General features: G+C 39.5%; 1 protein-coding gene across 6 annotated transcripts in view; it reads right to left on the bottom strand.

Moving 5' to 3' along the window:
• Positions 1–4,111: 4,111 nt before the first annotated feature.
• LOC126335374 (tetratricopeptide repeat protein 14 homolog) overlaps positions 4,112–15,330 on the bottom strand; it is a 78,728-nt gene continuing 67,509 nt past the window's right edge. For 5 of the 6 annotated variants that reach the window (XM_049998584.1, XM_049998585.1, XM_049998587.1 and 2 more), the window contains 6 exons: positions 14,475–14,554; positions 12,005–12,233; positions 11,679–11,777; positions 10,984–11,114; positions 7,944–8,073; positions 4,112–6,489 (listed from right to left, as the gene is read on the bottom strand). In XM_049998584.1, the coding sequence (XP_049854541.1) occupies positions 4,845–6,489; positions 7,944–8,073; positions 10,984–11,114; positions 11,679–11,777; positions 12,005–12,233; positions 14,475–14,554 (2,314 nt within the window). In that variant the 3' untranslated portion in view covers positions 4,112–4,844. The remainder of the gene's footprint in view (positions 6,490–7,943; positions 8,074–10,983; positions 11,115–11,678; positions 11,778–12,004; positions 12,234–14,474; positions 14,555–15,330) is intronic. The other variant, XM_049998586.1, reaches the window with a different exon arrangement.

Here is a 15,330-nt window from a genome sequence, read left to right as displayed (position 1 = left end):
CACCATGATTTCATACGGGATACTCTACCTGTGCTGCTAGAACATGTGCCTTTACAAGTACGACACAACATGTGGTTCATGAACGATGGAGTTCCTGCACATTTCAGTCGAAGTGTTCGTACGCTTCTCAACAACAGATTCGGTGACCGATGGATTGGTAGAGGCCGACCAATTCCATGGCCTCCACGCTCTCCTGACCTCAACCCTCGACTTTCATTTATGGGGGCATTTGAAAGCTCTTGTCTATGCAACCCCGGTACCAAATGTAGAGACTCTTCGTGCTCGTCTTGGGGATGGCTGTGATACAATACGCCATTCTCCAGGGCTGCATCAGAGCATCAAGGATTCCATGCGACGGAAGGTGGATGCATGTATCCTCCTCGCAAACGGAGGACATTTTGAACATTTCCTGTAACTAAGTGTTTGAAGTCACACTGGTACGTTCTGTTGCTGTGTGTTTCCATTCCATGATTAATGTGATTTGAAGAGAAGTAATAAAATGAGCTCTAACATGGAAAGTAAGTGTTTCCGGACACATGGCCACGTAACAAATATTCTTTCTTTGTGTGTGAGGAACGTTTCCTGAAAGTTTGGCTGTACCTTTTTGTAACACCCTGTAATGTTAATAGTAGTCAGAAAATATTCAGAAGCTTGTAACTTCAAACTAAGGTTCTTGACAGTGGCCTATTTAGAACCCAGCCACAGAAATTTCCAAAATGAGGTAATGTAGGGCGAGCCATCAGAATAAAAGCCTTTCCAGTAAATGTGGGTAGCTTATGGAGGGACATGGTCTTTTTCCACTTAGGTAGTCTCTCGGAAAAAGATGCTAAAGACTTGATGGTTAATTGCTGAAAGATGGATTATCGGAGTAGAATCGTGCTTTGGTACTTGTTGCCCACAGTTACTGAGTGTTCAGGTTGCTCACCTAATCTCTGCAGTGCACCAACAATGCCCTACTAGTTATTGGTGGCATTTCAGAGTGTTTCCGTGCTGTTCACACAGACTCTTTGCTACCTTCTTCAAATTTCAGTAGGCCATGCCAAAGTCCAATAATTTACGGCAATGCATCAGGAGCTATTGTGCTTTCACAACAGACGCAAAAATTTTATTCTGCCAACTATGTGAATGAGAGTTAAGTTTAATTTTTCCAAGAAATTAAAACAATTTGTAAGTTCATTTGTAAATTTGTTTTTTCTATGTACGAGTGTAGGAATTACCTCTGGCGTTCTTGCAACTAAAAATTAAAAAAAAAGATGTTGTGGGGATCGAAGTTCCAATTTTTAGAAACTTATGTATAGTTTTAATTCACTTTTTTGAGTGACCATCTTGGAAGTACACAATGTACTCTTACATTTTTGTACAACTGTACATACTTATTGATATTTACTCACTTCTCCAACACTTTAGGTCTGGGTTGGAGAAAAAGGGTTGGGGAAAAAAGGGTGAGGGGGGAAAAGGATGAGGGGGAAAAGGGTTGGGGGGGAAAAGGTTGGGGGGGAAAAGGCTGGGGGGAAAAGGTTGGGGGGGGAAAGGCTGGGGGGGAAAAAGGTTGGGGGGGAAAAAGGTTGGGGGGGAAAAAGGTTGGGGGGGAAAAAGGTTGGGGGGGGAAAAAGGTTGGGGGGGTAGGGTTGGGAAAGAAAATGTTGGGGGGGGGTAGGGTTGGGAAAGAAAATGTTGGGGGGGGGGGTAGGGTTGGGAAAGAAAATGTTGGGGGGGGGTAGGGTTGGGAAAGAAAATGTTGGGGGGGGGGGGGTAGGGTTGGGAAAGAAAAGGTTGGGGGGGGGGGGGAAGGTTGGGGAAAAATTTCAACTGGATCAGCTAAAAAGACATCTCAGCACCAGAACAATGAAACCGAGGGATGGTTAAAAATTTCACAGCAACCACTGTCTCATTTCCGAAGCACATGGACGACAAAAATGAGCCCAATGAAGAGGCTTTAATAAATAAAAAAAAAACCTTTGAATAAGCTGGAGAATGAAGGATTAAGGACCTTCTTAAAAAAAACACACACAGGAAAAGATATTCCTCACGAGTCGACACTCAAAAAGAAATACGTGAACCCATTGTATGAAAAGATAAGGCTTTTCAGAAATTTTTAGGATTCTCTGTATGTGGAAGTCAATGGATATAATTTGGTATATACATAGGCCAAAATAATAGTCGTTTAATTTTAAAAAAACTTGAAAAATAAATTTAAACTGTTTGAAAATTGAAAGTGAGTGAAGTATTTCAAGAAAGGAAAAGACAAATGAAGGAAGCAAAAAAGAAAGTAAATTAATTTTTAAATATTTTTTGAGGAAATTAAATAACTATATTTTGTTCAATGTATATACCTAAGAAAATAGTCAAAATTTAGGTAGGTGCTAAAACGGATAAAGTTTGTTTTTGTGTGTGTGTCTCCTACATAGTGTCCACATGTTTGTGTATTTTTTTAAATTTACCTTCTCTATTACAGACACTGGAGAATATTAGGAAAGGCAGTGGCGATTCTCCAGTCTGACCATCCGTTGAAGAAACCGTTTGATTCTTGCGGTCAGTATATGGTACACATCATAGTCGACAAAAATTTTCCGGTGACGAGGACATCCTATGTACAAAGAAGTGAAACTAAATGATTTCACGTTGCCTGCTGTTGCTGCTCTTAAATTTTTACCTGTAGTATCACGTGACGAACAATCATTTTCAAGACTGAAAATATTATCTGACCACAGGAAAAACTTTCATGTAGAGAATATGGAAAAAATGTTGGTAGTTCAAACAAACTAACTTTTAGAATTTACCAAACTTAACATGTAAATACCTAAGTTATATTCCATTTTATTCCTTGAATTATAGCCATTATTGAAAATATTTGATGGTTAATTCACTGATTTTCCCAAGTAAGATGAATGTATTACAGAGAGAGAAATGCATAAGTAAAGAATTTTAGCTGCATATTTAAAGGCATATACTGGCAGTAAGAGCATATTTTAACTGCATATTTCAAGGAGTTTTGCCGCACATTTGGTGGGTTTTAAGTGCATATCAATCAGAACACTAGTTATGAAGCATTGCGTAGTCTTCCTGAACCCTTTGATACTGTTCTTGTATAAGCACTGTGTTTTGTTGTTGTATATGGCACATATCCTTTGCAACTTAAGTTTTATTTTCCTCTCGTTCATGTATTGCTGCAGTATTGTTCTGCAATAGCGAGATACAGTAATACCCCTCGTCCGAGTATTGGTTCTTACCAGTCAAAGTTACAAAAATTTAACTGAAAACTAAAACAATTAAAGATCCCCACAATTCTAAAAATTTTCCGGATTTTTCCCAGATGAAAAAATTCTCGGGGTTTTCCCAGGTCATATACACCCTCTTTATATCACTTTCATGACTACCTGTTCATTTTCATGACCTGTAAACATCTTTTATTACATTTTAATCATATTTCTAATGGTACTACTGTGCTTTTTGCCTCTGTGACATTCCCTGCGCTACTCGGCCAATGTTTTGCCAGTTACTAGTTCATGGCACTGGATTCTGTCACTATAAACTTCAGGGGCATCTGTGTGTTAATCTATGTGACATTACTGCACGTACTTTTCATTTGAGTTTATTTTTACTGACTTCAATTTTTTTTTTATATAGATAGATTGCAAAGATGTCCCTTTCTATCTACAGCCACCTGAAGATGCTGCTGTAATGCAGCAAAACTCACCTGAATAAATCTAACAGCTGTTAGCAGTTGATTATGATCTTATTGGGACCTACAGATGACCACCAAATGAACCTATTAAGTACAGAATTTAAGGTCTTTATGTATAGTTCGAAGCATATGCATGTGTGCAAACTCATCACTGATGTGTTGTAACACATTAATATACTGTCATTAAATGACACTAGTATCAGTGTCATTTGCATTTTTGTTTCCTTTGTTCATCCAGTGAAAATACTTCCATATTTTGCAAGTAATGTCACCAAAGTGCAATTTAAAATTGCACATTAGCATGTATGAAGTACTACAACTGAAAATAATTGGTTACCACAATACTTCCAATTTTGCATAACAATTTACAGTTTGTATAGAATAAAAAATGCTTAATCAAATTAGCTCAGAATTTACAACAAAATGCCAGGTTCATTCATTTATTTGTGTAGCTGTAATAAATACAAAGAATGAAATACAATGTATTTTGATACAATTTATTACTGTATCCAAGACAGTAAGATGACAATTTACAAAATTTTAAAATGAAGTTCGTATCTCACATTTCTGTCAAGTGTCAAATATCCTAAATGAAGTTCAAATGAGGTGTTATGATATTTGTACAGCCTGAATGACAGCCTGATTTTCCTCGTAATGAACTGAAATATTTAGTATTGCAAGAACATCACATTTCTGTTTTTGATAAAACTATGCAGTGATAAACTGATTACATTCAAAGAAATTACTATTCAACTACTGAAATGCTTAAAAGCTACACACAGTTTCAGCAGTCTTACAGGCACTATTCTTAAAAGTTGGAATGTTCTATCAATTATAATTGGAGACTCACTTTTACATAAATCGTACTTCTGCCCATCTGCTGTGCTTTCAAATAAATGAAGGGAACAATACATACCTCACACAACGAACTGGAAGATTATATTAAATAACGTAAGATTACAAAATATTTACAATGTGTATCAGCAGTGTCATGATAATAGTGCACAAGTCAAAATAGTGACAGAACAAAAATAATTCAGTTCACTATGCACACAACACTACAATTACTTTTACTGAGATGTACGCAATTTCTCACACACAAATATAACATGGAAAGTTAAGGCAAAGGAATATTTTACAGTCACAATTCTGATGAAGATCACCAGTTACTGCTCGATTTTCCAAATGATTTACTTCTTTCCTTTGAGTCATCTTTTTTCTGACCTTTAACTTTATTCAGAAACTTGTCCATTTCCTCAATGCTATTTTCTGGGGGTAATCTTGGGCCCTCTGATCCCCTATTTCTTGAACTCTTCTCTTCAGAGTCTTTCTCAGCCCATTTACCTTCGTAAGATTTACGGTCAACATAACTTGACTCTCTTGATGGTGGGCCACCTGGAGGTAATGGTGGCAACCCATAATCATCATCGTCAACAGCTTCCCCTTCACTTAATGGTTCATCCCTAGATTTACTGGAAGCTGCTTGTGCATCATCTTTCTTATTTTCCTCTGCAATATACTTATTTATCTTTTCTTTCGCTGCATCAACCTTCTTCATTGGATCATCATCTTCACGGCTGTAGCTCCTCCTACCATCACTACTTCTGGATCGAGGTCTTCCCTCATAACGTCTGCTATGGTAGTCTCTATAACCAGAACTAGGTTTATAGTGAAAAAACCTAGGCCTTCCTCTCCCTCTCCCTCGATTGTTGAATGGCCTGTTTCCTCGACCGGGTCCATACTTTTGATGGAAATTCCTGTTCCCACGATTAGCAAAATTACTTCCACCACGTGCATTCTTGTAATTGCTCTGGAAACGAGGCCTGTAATATGTGCCACGATTACGTGGATATCGACCTTGAAATTTATTCATGTGGTAATCGTGCCTCCTGCGACGGTCATCAGATTCACTTCTGCTACGCCTCCTGTAATCCTCAGACCGAGATCGGCTACGTGAATAGCGATCATATGATCGACTGCGGCTACGGTACGAACGAGATCTTGAACGTGATGCTGAACTACGATAATAAGATCGGGATCTTGAACGGCTACCATACCTAGCATATGATGCTGAGCGTGATCGTCTACCATCATAGGAAGCAGATTTAGACCTGTTCCTATTCTTTGGATATGAACGAGAGCGAGACCGTGAGCTATTACTGCTAGAAGCACGACTGTACTTTGTTCGAGAGCGAGACCTGCTACGTGATGATTCACCAGATGAAAGCCTTCTACCAGGACCTGCACTAGATGAAGCTGCAGTTGGTGTCTGTTGTGATGTAGGAGTAGGCTGCTGTTGCTGTGGTTGTTGCTGCGGTGGTTTCTTTTTCTTTCGTTTCTCAGAAGCATTGGAATCTGTATCACTATCAGTCCTTGGGCCCTTGGCTTGTGAACTGGAGTTTGCTAACACTGGTGTTGTCTTGCCTCTACCTGATATGGTGAATGATGTCTTTGGGGGCATACCAGGTGGCAGGGGAGGGAGCTCATCTGATTTTTTTTCTGAGGAACGAGATGAGTTTATTCTAAAACCACTCTGAAACTTATCCATAAACTGTTGCGTTTTAGTAATAGAATCTTCTCTTGCTTCCTCTGAACTTTCTTTTTTAGGTTTTTCTTGTACAATCTTTTCAGCTGTTTCTCTGGATTTCCTGGCACTAAACTTTTCTTCCGGTTGTTTCTTCTTGCGCACCTCAGCTTCATCTTCACTACCTTCTTTATCATTGTCTTTCAAGAAAATGAACCTCTTCTCTTCAATTTCATCCCACGGTTCCTTTTCAATTTGAGATTTGTCCTTTTTCTTAATTCTGTAATACAAAAGACAACATAAAAATTCTTGCAATTCTTATAAAATTAACAGCATTTATTAAATTCAGTAAATTGAAAATACTGACCAACAAAGCATATACATATGATTTCAATTGCAGCAACTCTCACATGAATGTACTAAAGTGTGGACAAGCCGTTTATTGTAACTTCTATTAAAAGTAGGAATAAAAACTTTGAAGAAATTTCACAAACACACAGTTCCAGTTTAATTTCTACAAAGTATTTCACACAAGCCAAAGAGACTAATGAGATGTGAAAACTCCCTTGTTCCACTGTACTACAAACACTAACCACAACTGGAAAGAGGAACAAGGAAATAGTCACATCCATCACAAACCAGGTTCATTTCATTATAGCACAGCTCTACAGGATAGTTGCTGGGTAAATTATGCAGTTTGATGCCATGATATTTAATCCGGCAGATAATATTATGAAGCTTTGCACAGTGTTGCAATTTGAGCAGACATATATCAGAATTCATAAGTCTGAACACAATGCCAATGCACAAAATATAGCTCTTAAATAGGAACAGAGATACAGCTCAAGCAAATCATGAACTAGAAACCTGTCATTTCTGCCACAACACATATCATGTGAGAATTATAAAAATTAGAGAACATAAAAATGTATAGAGAGCTTTCACAATGATCTTTAAGCTTGCATGTAATATATGGAATTGGGGAACATTACTCTGGGACACCTGGTAATTTGGTAGCTTGCGACAAACAGATGTGGAAATAGATGTATTATGTCCTAGCTAAGGTTAGCACCGAACAAAGGCAGTCAATATTAGCCAATGTATATGACATCAGTTTAGCAAATCATGTCACTAAATCTAACCAAGTATGAACTTTTTATCAGCATAGGGCCTACATATCACGTTTCGCTGATTTTGTCAATCAACAAGTAGTGTAGTTTCCAGAAACAACCATTCTTTACACTATTAGAAGGTTTGTAAGAATTCAATGTTGAGTAGATAATAAGTGTGTGAAAATTGTCGTTATGTATTATATGAGAGATCCCAGGGACATCACGAAAACTGCAAATCAGGTGTCTTTTGTGTCAAAATTTTCCCAGTTGTAGTTCTTATTGGGAAGCCATCAACACTACCACGCATCTTCCCATAGAAATTGCAACAGTGTCTTCTTTTCAGTTGGATTTTAATGCAATTTGTGATTAAGATGGAAGTACTTGAGATTTTTTTCAAGAATAGGAAAAATTTACTACTGCTTGTTTGAACTAAGAAGCCAAATGGTCTGCTGGAGCGATGATGGGATCACATGTACCATCATGATTAAGTTACTGTTGGTCAGCCAAGGACACAATTAATTCCAAGGAAGAATTTGCTACAATGAGGTCTTCAATATTACTACTGAGCATTTAAGACACACAATAATTAATTTTGATGATGCATGTACGCATGGCCACATACCTAGTGTTTGTTGAGCCAATCTGTATCTTCCATTTCGAAGGCATGACTGTAGCGGACTCCGGTGTTGCTTTCTCCTTTGAATTTGCTGGTGGTGAAGGTGAGTCTGCAAACATATCCATCTTTTTCTTTTCTGCAGCAAAAAGAATTATTTTGTATACAAATATGATCACTACTAATAAAATTGATATATCATAATTCCATAGTGAAAGGATTAAGAAAGAATGCATACATATCAGAATGTTGTGGTCAAACAAAAACATTATAATCAGGGAATGAGGTTATCCTAACAGAAGTGTGAAGGTCTTCTGAAAGCAACATACACTCCTGGAAATGGAAAAAAGAACACATTGACACCAGTGTGTCAGACCCACCATACTTGCTCCGGACACTGCGAGAGGGCTGTACAAGCAATGATCACACGCACGGCACAGCGGACACACCAGGAACCGCGGTGTTGGCCGTCGAATGGCGCTAGCTGCGCAGCACTTGTGCACCGCCGCCCTCAGTGTCAGCCAGTTTGCCGTGGCATACGGAGCTCCATCGCAGTCTTTAACACTGGTAGCATGCCGCGACAGCGTGGACATGAACCGTATGTGCTGTTGACAGACTTTGAGCGAGGGCGTATAGTGGGCATGCGGGAGGCCAGGTGGACGTACCGCCGAATTGCTCAACACGTGGGGCGTGAGGTCTCCACAGTACATCGATGTCGCCAGTGGTCGGCGGAAGGTGCACGTGCCCGTCGACCTGGGACCGGACCGCAGCGATGCACAGATGCACGCCAAGACCGTAGGATCCTACGCAGTGCCGTAGGGGACCGCACCGCCACTTCCCAGCAAATTAGGGACGCTGTTGCTCCTGGCGTATCGGCGAGGACCATTCGCAACCGTCTCCATGAAGCTGGGCTACGGTCCCGCACACCGTTAGGCCATCTTCCGCTCACGCCCCAACATCGTGCAGCCCGCCTCCAGTGGTGTCGCGACAGGAGTAAATGGAGGGATGAATGGAGACGTGTCGTCTTCAGCGATGAGAGTCGCTTCTGCCTTGGTGCCAATGATGGTCGTATGCGTGTTTGGCGCCGTGCAGGTGAGTGCCACAATCAGGACTGCATACGACCGAGGCACACAGGGCCAACACCCGGCATCATGGTGTTGGGAGCGATCTCCTACACTGGCCGTACACCTCTGGTGATCGTCGAGGGGACTCTGAATGTGCATGGTACATCCAAACCGTCATCGAACCGATCGTTCTACCATTCCTAGACCGGCAAGGGAACTTGCTGTTCCAACAGGACAATGCACGTCCGCATGTATCCCGTACCACCCAACGTGCTCTAGAAGGTGTAAGTCAACTACCCTGGCCAGCAAGATCTCCGGATCTGTCCCTCATTGAGCATGTTTGGCACTGAATGAAGCGTCGTCTCACGCGGTCTGCACGTCCAGCACGAACGCTGGTCCAACTGAGGCGCCAGGTGGAAATGGCATGGCAAGCCGTTCCACAGGACTACATCCAGCATCTTTACGATCGTCTCCATGGGAGAATAGCAGCCTGCATTGCTGCGAAAGATGGATATACACTGTACTAGTGCCGACATTGTGCATGGTTTGTTGCCTGTGTCTATGTGCCTGTGGTTCTGTCAGTGTGATCATGTGATGTATCTGACCCCAGGAATGTGTCAATGAATTTTCCCCTTCCTGGGACAATGAATTCACGGTGTTCTTATTTCAATTTCCAGGAGTGTATATGGGGGCAATCAGAAAGTTTCCATTCAAAAACTGCACAGTGCAGAACTGGTACATCAATGAAGCAATATCTCCATGAGCACTGAGGCAATCATCCACAGGGTTGAAGATACCTGTTTGGTAAAACACCCTGTCCTGCTGCACGAAGGAGTCCTTAACTGCCTGTTGCACATCCGTATCCAACAGGAATAGTCAACCCTTCAAGGCCTTTTTACGGATCAAAGGGTGGTAATCACATAGGGAGAGATCAGGACCTTGGGGTGACTGCTGAAGTGTATCCAACTTCAGTCGCAGTTAACTTCTGCGTTACACTTGCAATTATGGGACCTAAATTTATCATGAAGGAACGCACCCCTTGGCGCACCTTCCACCAAGGTTGTTTTCGACAGACATGCTACCCCCGAACACATTCTCCTTTCTCCAAAGCACGCCCACTGGCGTAGTCATTCACAGCCAATAACCTAACAGCACATTGGTCCAGTCTGAACTCATTTGGTAATAACAACACCATAGTTCATGTTTCCACATTTTCTGCACGCGCGTATGCGTCCCCCCCCCCCCCCCCACCCACCCACCCACACGGGGAGAGAGAGAGAGAGAGAGAGAGAGAGAGAGAGAGAGAGAGAGAGAGAGAGAGAGAGAGAGAGAGAGAATATGCCACACTAATTCATTGCTCACATGTTGGTGCTTGTATACCGGCAAAGCATGTACACTGCAGCATTGCCCTGAAATGGAAACTTTTTGATTGTTTCTTGATTGCAGCATGTAACTTGACACCCGCGAATTGTAAATAAAGATCTGTTTTTAGTTCTCAGCTTGTATTCCAACCCAGGCAGACAACAAACCAGCGTTTGAAATTAAATGCCTGTAACAGTTTATAGCATATTTACGTATGAAGTAAGTAAAGAAGAAATGTACTGTTGACAAAATTATAGTTTCAGGAATGTAGCACAGAGATTAATACAGCAGCAAACAAGAGACTGTACAGCTATGTAGCCAGTTCTCTCTCTTCACAGAAACTGACAGTAGGTTTTACATAGTAAGTTCATCAACCCATATCCTCCAACACTCATGAAACACCTCATCTCTTCGTATCATTTACCTTTTCCTTTTTAATTATGTGCTTTGAGGATTACAGCGTATAAAATAACTGAGGCCGATCTTTGTAACACCAACAACAGTCCGCCTACTACTGATGTTGCGAAGTTTTGTATTCTAATGTTACTAATGCCAACTTGATTAAAACTGTTTCTTCTTATTACAAAGGAACACACATTTCACACATGTACATCAAGTCTTACCTCTTGCTCTTAATGTTTCTTCTACTTTTGCCTCTTCATTGTGAACAAAAACAACTTTTGGTGATGCATGTTTATTTTTGCCCGGGCTGGAGGAGTGTCTCTTCTTTTCTTTCTCACCTTTCTCCTCACTCCTGCAGAAATAAGAACATAAAGAATTAAAATATATGAAAGAAGTAGAGCCACACTTGCACCAGAAGTGCACTTGTCACATTTATTTAGACTACTTTTCAACATTCACACAGAGGTATAAACTGAACATGTGATGAGTACAGCATACAAGGAACATAAATTCTTAATATTTCCTCCAGAACAGGATTTCACTTCATCAAATATGCAACAACCAAGTTTCTGTGAAATAGTGCCAACATTTATGAATACATAGTTTCAATACAATATGCTTATTTGTTTCCATGTTGTTGTTAACTGTAACAATAAATTCTTTCAACTCAAAAACCATTGTAGACAGTTCCACAACTAATACCTGAAACACTACAAACACATGTAATATTTAAGAGCTACTACCATAAAAATTTGCTGGGCCAGAAGGCAAAATTAAACGTCACAATGACCAGTGCAGCATCATCACTATCTAAATACATTCGGAAATGATCAAAATTAAAACGTCTTCAATAACCTCACACTACCTAACTTTAAAAATTAAAAATACAGAAGTTTATATTATTTTTTTCTCTCACCTTTTTGATAACCCAGTATCCTTCTCCACCTTGGCATAATAAGCACTTAACTTTGATTCCAAGTCTTCAAGATCAGGAAGGTTTTCAAGTCCAAGCAATCTGCAAAAACAAAACATTTTTCCTCACAAAAACTCATTCCTCAATTTAAAGGCGACGGCTGACAATTCATCACTATTTTAATACTTTCATGCTCACCTTTTTTTGCAGTGATAAAGAATCATCTAGTTAGGTTGTAATACATCTCAAGAACTTTATAAGGCAACTGTGAGCAATAGTATAGCCCCCTGAATACCACAAGAAAGAAAAAATTTAAAAAACAAACAAACCTCAAATCCTTTTTGTCACTTCCTGATCCATACAGGAATTCTTCTTCATCATCTATACTTTTTCGTTTTCGTGTTTCGTCCTTAACAGTGAGCTCCTTCCTAATAGCATCTCTGAACTTCTTTGACTCCATCTGTTCTTCGAAATCTTTTATGTCAAATTTATCGGAGCGTTTGCTCCTATGTTTCTTCTTCTTCTCATGCTCTTCACGTTCCCTCTTCTTCTTCTTATCTGAAATAACCAATTATGAGCAAACATATTCTTTAGAATTATTTCTACACACAAAAAGGAAAGAATTTTTTTGTGACACACAGTATGTATCATCAAGATGGACACTAAGTACACATAATTATCTGATTCTGCAGAACAATTTAGCATCTGTATTTTAAGCAGAGTTTGCACCATGTTTGAAACAGGTTTAACAGATTGGTCACAACATCGTCTGGAGCTAGCACCAGATGATTAATGTTTGCAACATGTTACAACATAGTAAAATTACCACCATGCCTGTGTTAGTACGGATTGCAGGAAGCGTTTCTTTGTCTGTCCTGCTGCCTATGTTGTGGAGTACTTCGCACAATGGAGTATTATTATCAATGTGTTGCCCAGAAGTGAAATGCACAAGACAATAGATATTCAGATTTATGACACCGAGGCAGAGAGGTTAATCTGGAAAGAGCAAAGTGCAAACCACAGGAACTCCAAGTTACACAAGTAGCAGTGACACAGAAAAGGAATCAATTTCTTTGCTAAAACAAGTGAGTAATTGTAGAACTTTGTCTTTGAGGTGGAAACAAATTTATAGAAGAGAACTGAGATATTATTAACAAAAGGGAGATAAACTGCAGATTCCCCGACATGTTTCTTAGAACTGACTTCAACATTACTGTAGAAGAGATGTTAAATGTTGACAATGAACATGATTTGGTAAGGCTATACACTCCAAAGTAATGTAAATATTTTTAACAACTCTGTCTGACAAATTCAGATCTTGCAGCATGTCACTCCCACCACACCTTCTGCAGTTTGTTTTTAGTCCACAAATGACTACTACACCTTTATCTGCCTGATTATATTTTCAATGACACAGTTTCAAATATGCTTCCACTGTGTGTGTGGGGGGGGGGCGGGGGGGGGGGGGGGGGGGGGGGTGCAAAGAGAAAGTTTTTAAGTGTTAATGCGGCTTTACTGACAGTATCAAAATATTCAGTTCTCCTATGATGAGAGTACATTTCTGGGTCAATGTGCACAATAGCTGAGACCGTATCTTCCACACAACAGTAGACACCAGCCATAGACACCTCTAAAAGAAATTTATTTTCTTAGCTTTCAATTCTACTTTGTCTACTTTTGAACTCTGGGTGTCGCGAGTTGAAAGTACTTCATCTGTTTTGCAATTTTTATCAATTTTACAGTTGTTGTAAGACTAATTCTATAAATTAAATTATTAAAAAATAAAAATAGTTCTTATTGTCCATATAGTGTACAAAACATGTATTTACCTTAAGATATTCCTCCTCTACTAATTTAGAAATCGCTTCACATGTTTCTGGAATTATTTTGGTTAATGTGAGATGTGTTTAATTAGAGTGCTGTATTGTAAGCTAGAGTAGCTTTCTCATGTATCAAGAAATCATATTATAGTGAGCCTGTCTTCTGCACATACAGCATTTGTCAACTGAGTATTCTGTTCTGTAATATGAGAAGCCACTTTACTGAGAAACTACTGTAATGCACTCTAAGCCACTTGTAAGTAATTCATAAAAAACTTGACGTCCACCACTTGCAGCTCTAATAATATATTTTTGGGAACACTTATTAACTCGCCATAAAACCCAAGGCTTCACCTAAGTATGTTTCTTTTTCTTTCCACTGCCTCTCTTCCAAAAGCACACACAATGCAATTGTGGTACAAGCAAATGCAACACATAACAGATTGTCATCCGCCATCTTGAACATTGACAAAAAATATGACGACAAGTGTAATAACCCTCTATGGTGACACATTACAGATCTTTGATGAATATTTGAACATATTTCTTTGTTGAAGAAATATGATAGTGAAATACTGGGCTTAGACTATCCAAAAAACAGGTCTGCAACGACTGCAGGGAACACTATGCACACTAGACTATGATCCATGTTCACAGGTGATCATCTCAGCATGGCATTGACCACACAATCTATGGCTCTATGGCCAGCGCCACAGTCTGGGATTAACTGGACAGGAAATCAAAAACTGCATCAACAATATGTCTGCAGTGCAGTGGAGGAGGGCAATACTATAAGCTTTTGGACTCAGATTATGCTGCTCTTATGTTTCATATTTACATACACACGAACTTTTATCGAACTTCTGAAACATTTTCATTGTTGTGACATGTTTACCAGGAATTCTTGTCACATGAGAGAGAACACACTTTCTATATAATTGTCAGTTAAAGAAAATAAAACAACAGCTCTAATACTTACTCTTCTCCTTATCACGGGACTTCTTTTCCTTCTTTTTCTTCTTCTTTGATTTTTCCTCCTGAGCTTTCCTTTCCTTTTTCCTTAAACAAACGGTCACCATGAACATAAGCAATTACCTTGCAACTGATACATAAATTTATATAAAATAAAGTAGAACAAAGGGAAAGAAAATGCATTACATTTTTCTGTTTCATTATTTCATGAAGATAAATAATATGATAAGCACAAATGAAACGTATAATAATATTTTCATGTAACTCTTGTAATAAACTTTTAATCATAGTTACACTATATGAAGAGGTTTGAAATTCTGATCTTCACAATACAAATTAATAACAACTTGTGCATGTGAAATTATGAAATAGTAAATTAGTTCTCACAACCCTGTATATGAACTCAATTGTTTGCCTGTACTAACTGCAGGATACTTGTGATTCATTTGTGATGGTGGTGGTTGTTGTTGGGATGATTAAGGGGGACTAAACAGCTAAGGTCATCAGTCCCCCATTCCAAAAACAGGCGAGACGAAAATTTACGGAGCAGGTAAAACCCCAAAGGGGAGGAGACGCCCCTCCCCCCAGTCACTGAAAGAACACCAATGTGGCAGCGAACACTAGAGACAAGAAGAGTACAGACGAACACCGGACAGAAACAAACGGAAGAAAAGAAGAGGGCCGGAGACTGGTTGACTGACCATGAGAACAAAAAAAGGGAAAGAGTCAACCATCCGAATACACACTAAAATCTGCAACCAATGAGAGACTCGAGGACAAGAGACACAGAAGGGGAAAGGGGCAGGACCCCCCTAAATGGAACCATAAAAAGGACTACCACGGATTGTGGACGAACATGTTTT

This window comes from Schistocerca gregaria, chromosome 2, assembly GCF_023897955.1.
Source record: "Schistocerca gregaria isolate iqSchGreg1 chromosome 2, iqSchGreg1.2, whole genome shotgun sequence".
In the NCBI taxonomy this organism is placed as follows: Eukaryota; Metazoa; Arthropoda; class Insecta; order Orthoptera; family Acrididae; genus Schistocerca; species Schistocerca gregaria.
Note: the sequence above shows the minus strand (reverse complement) of the source record. Positions and strands in the feature narration are given on the sequence as shown.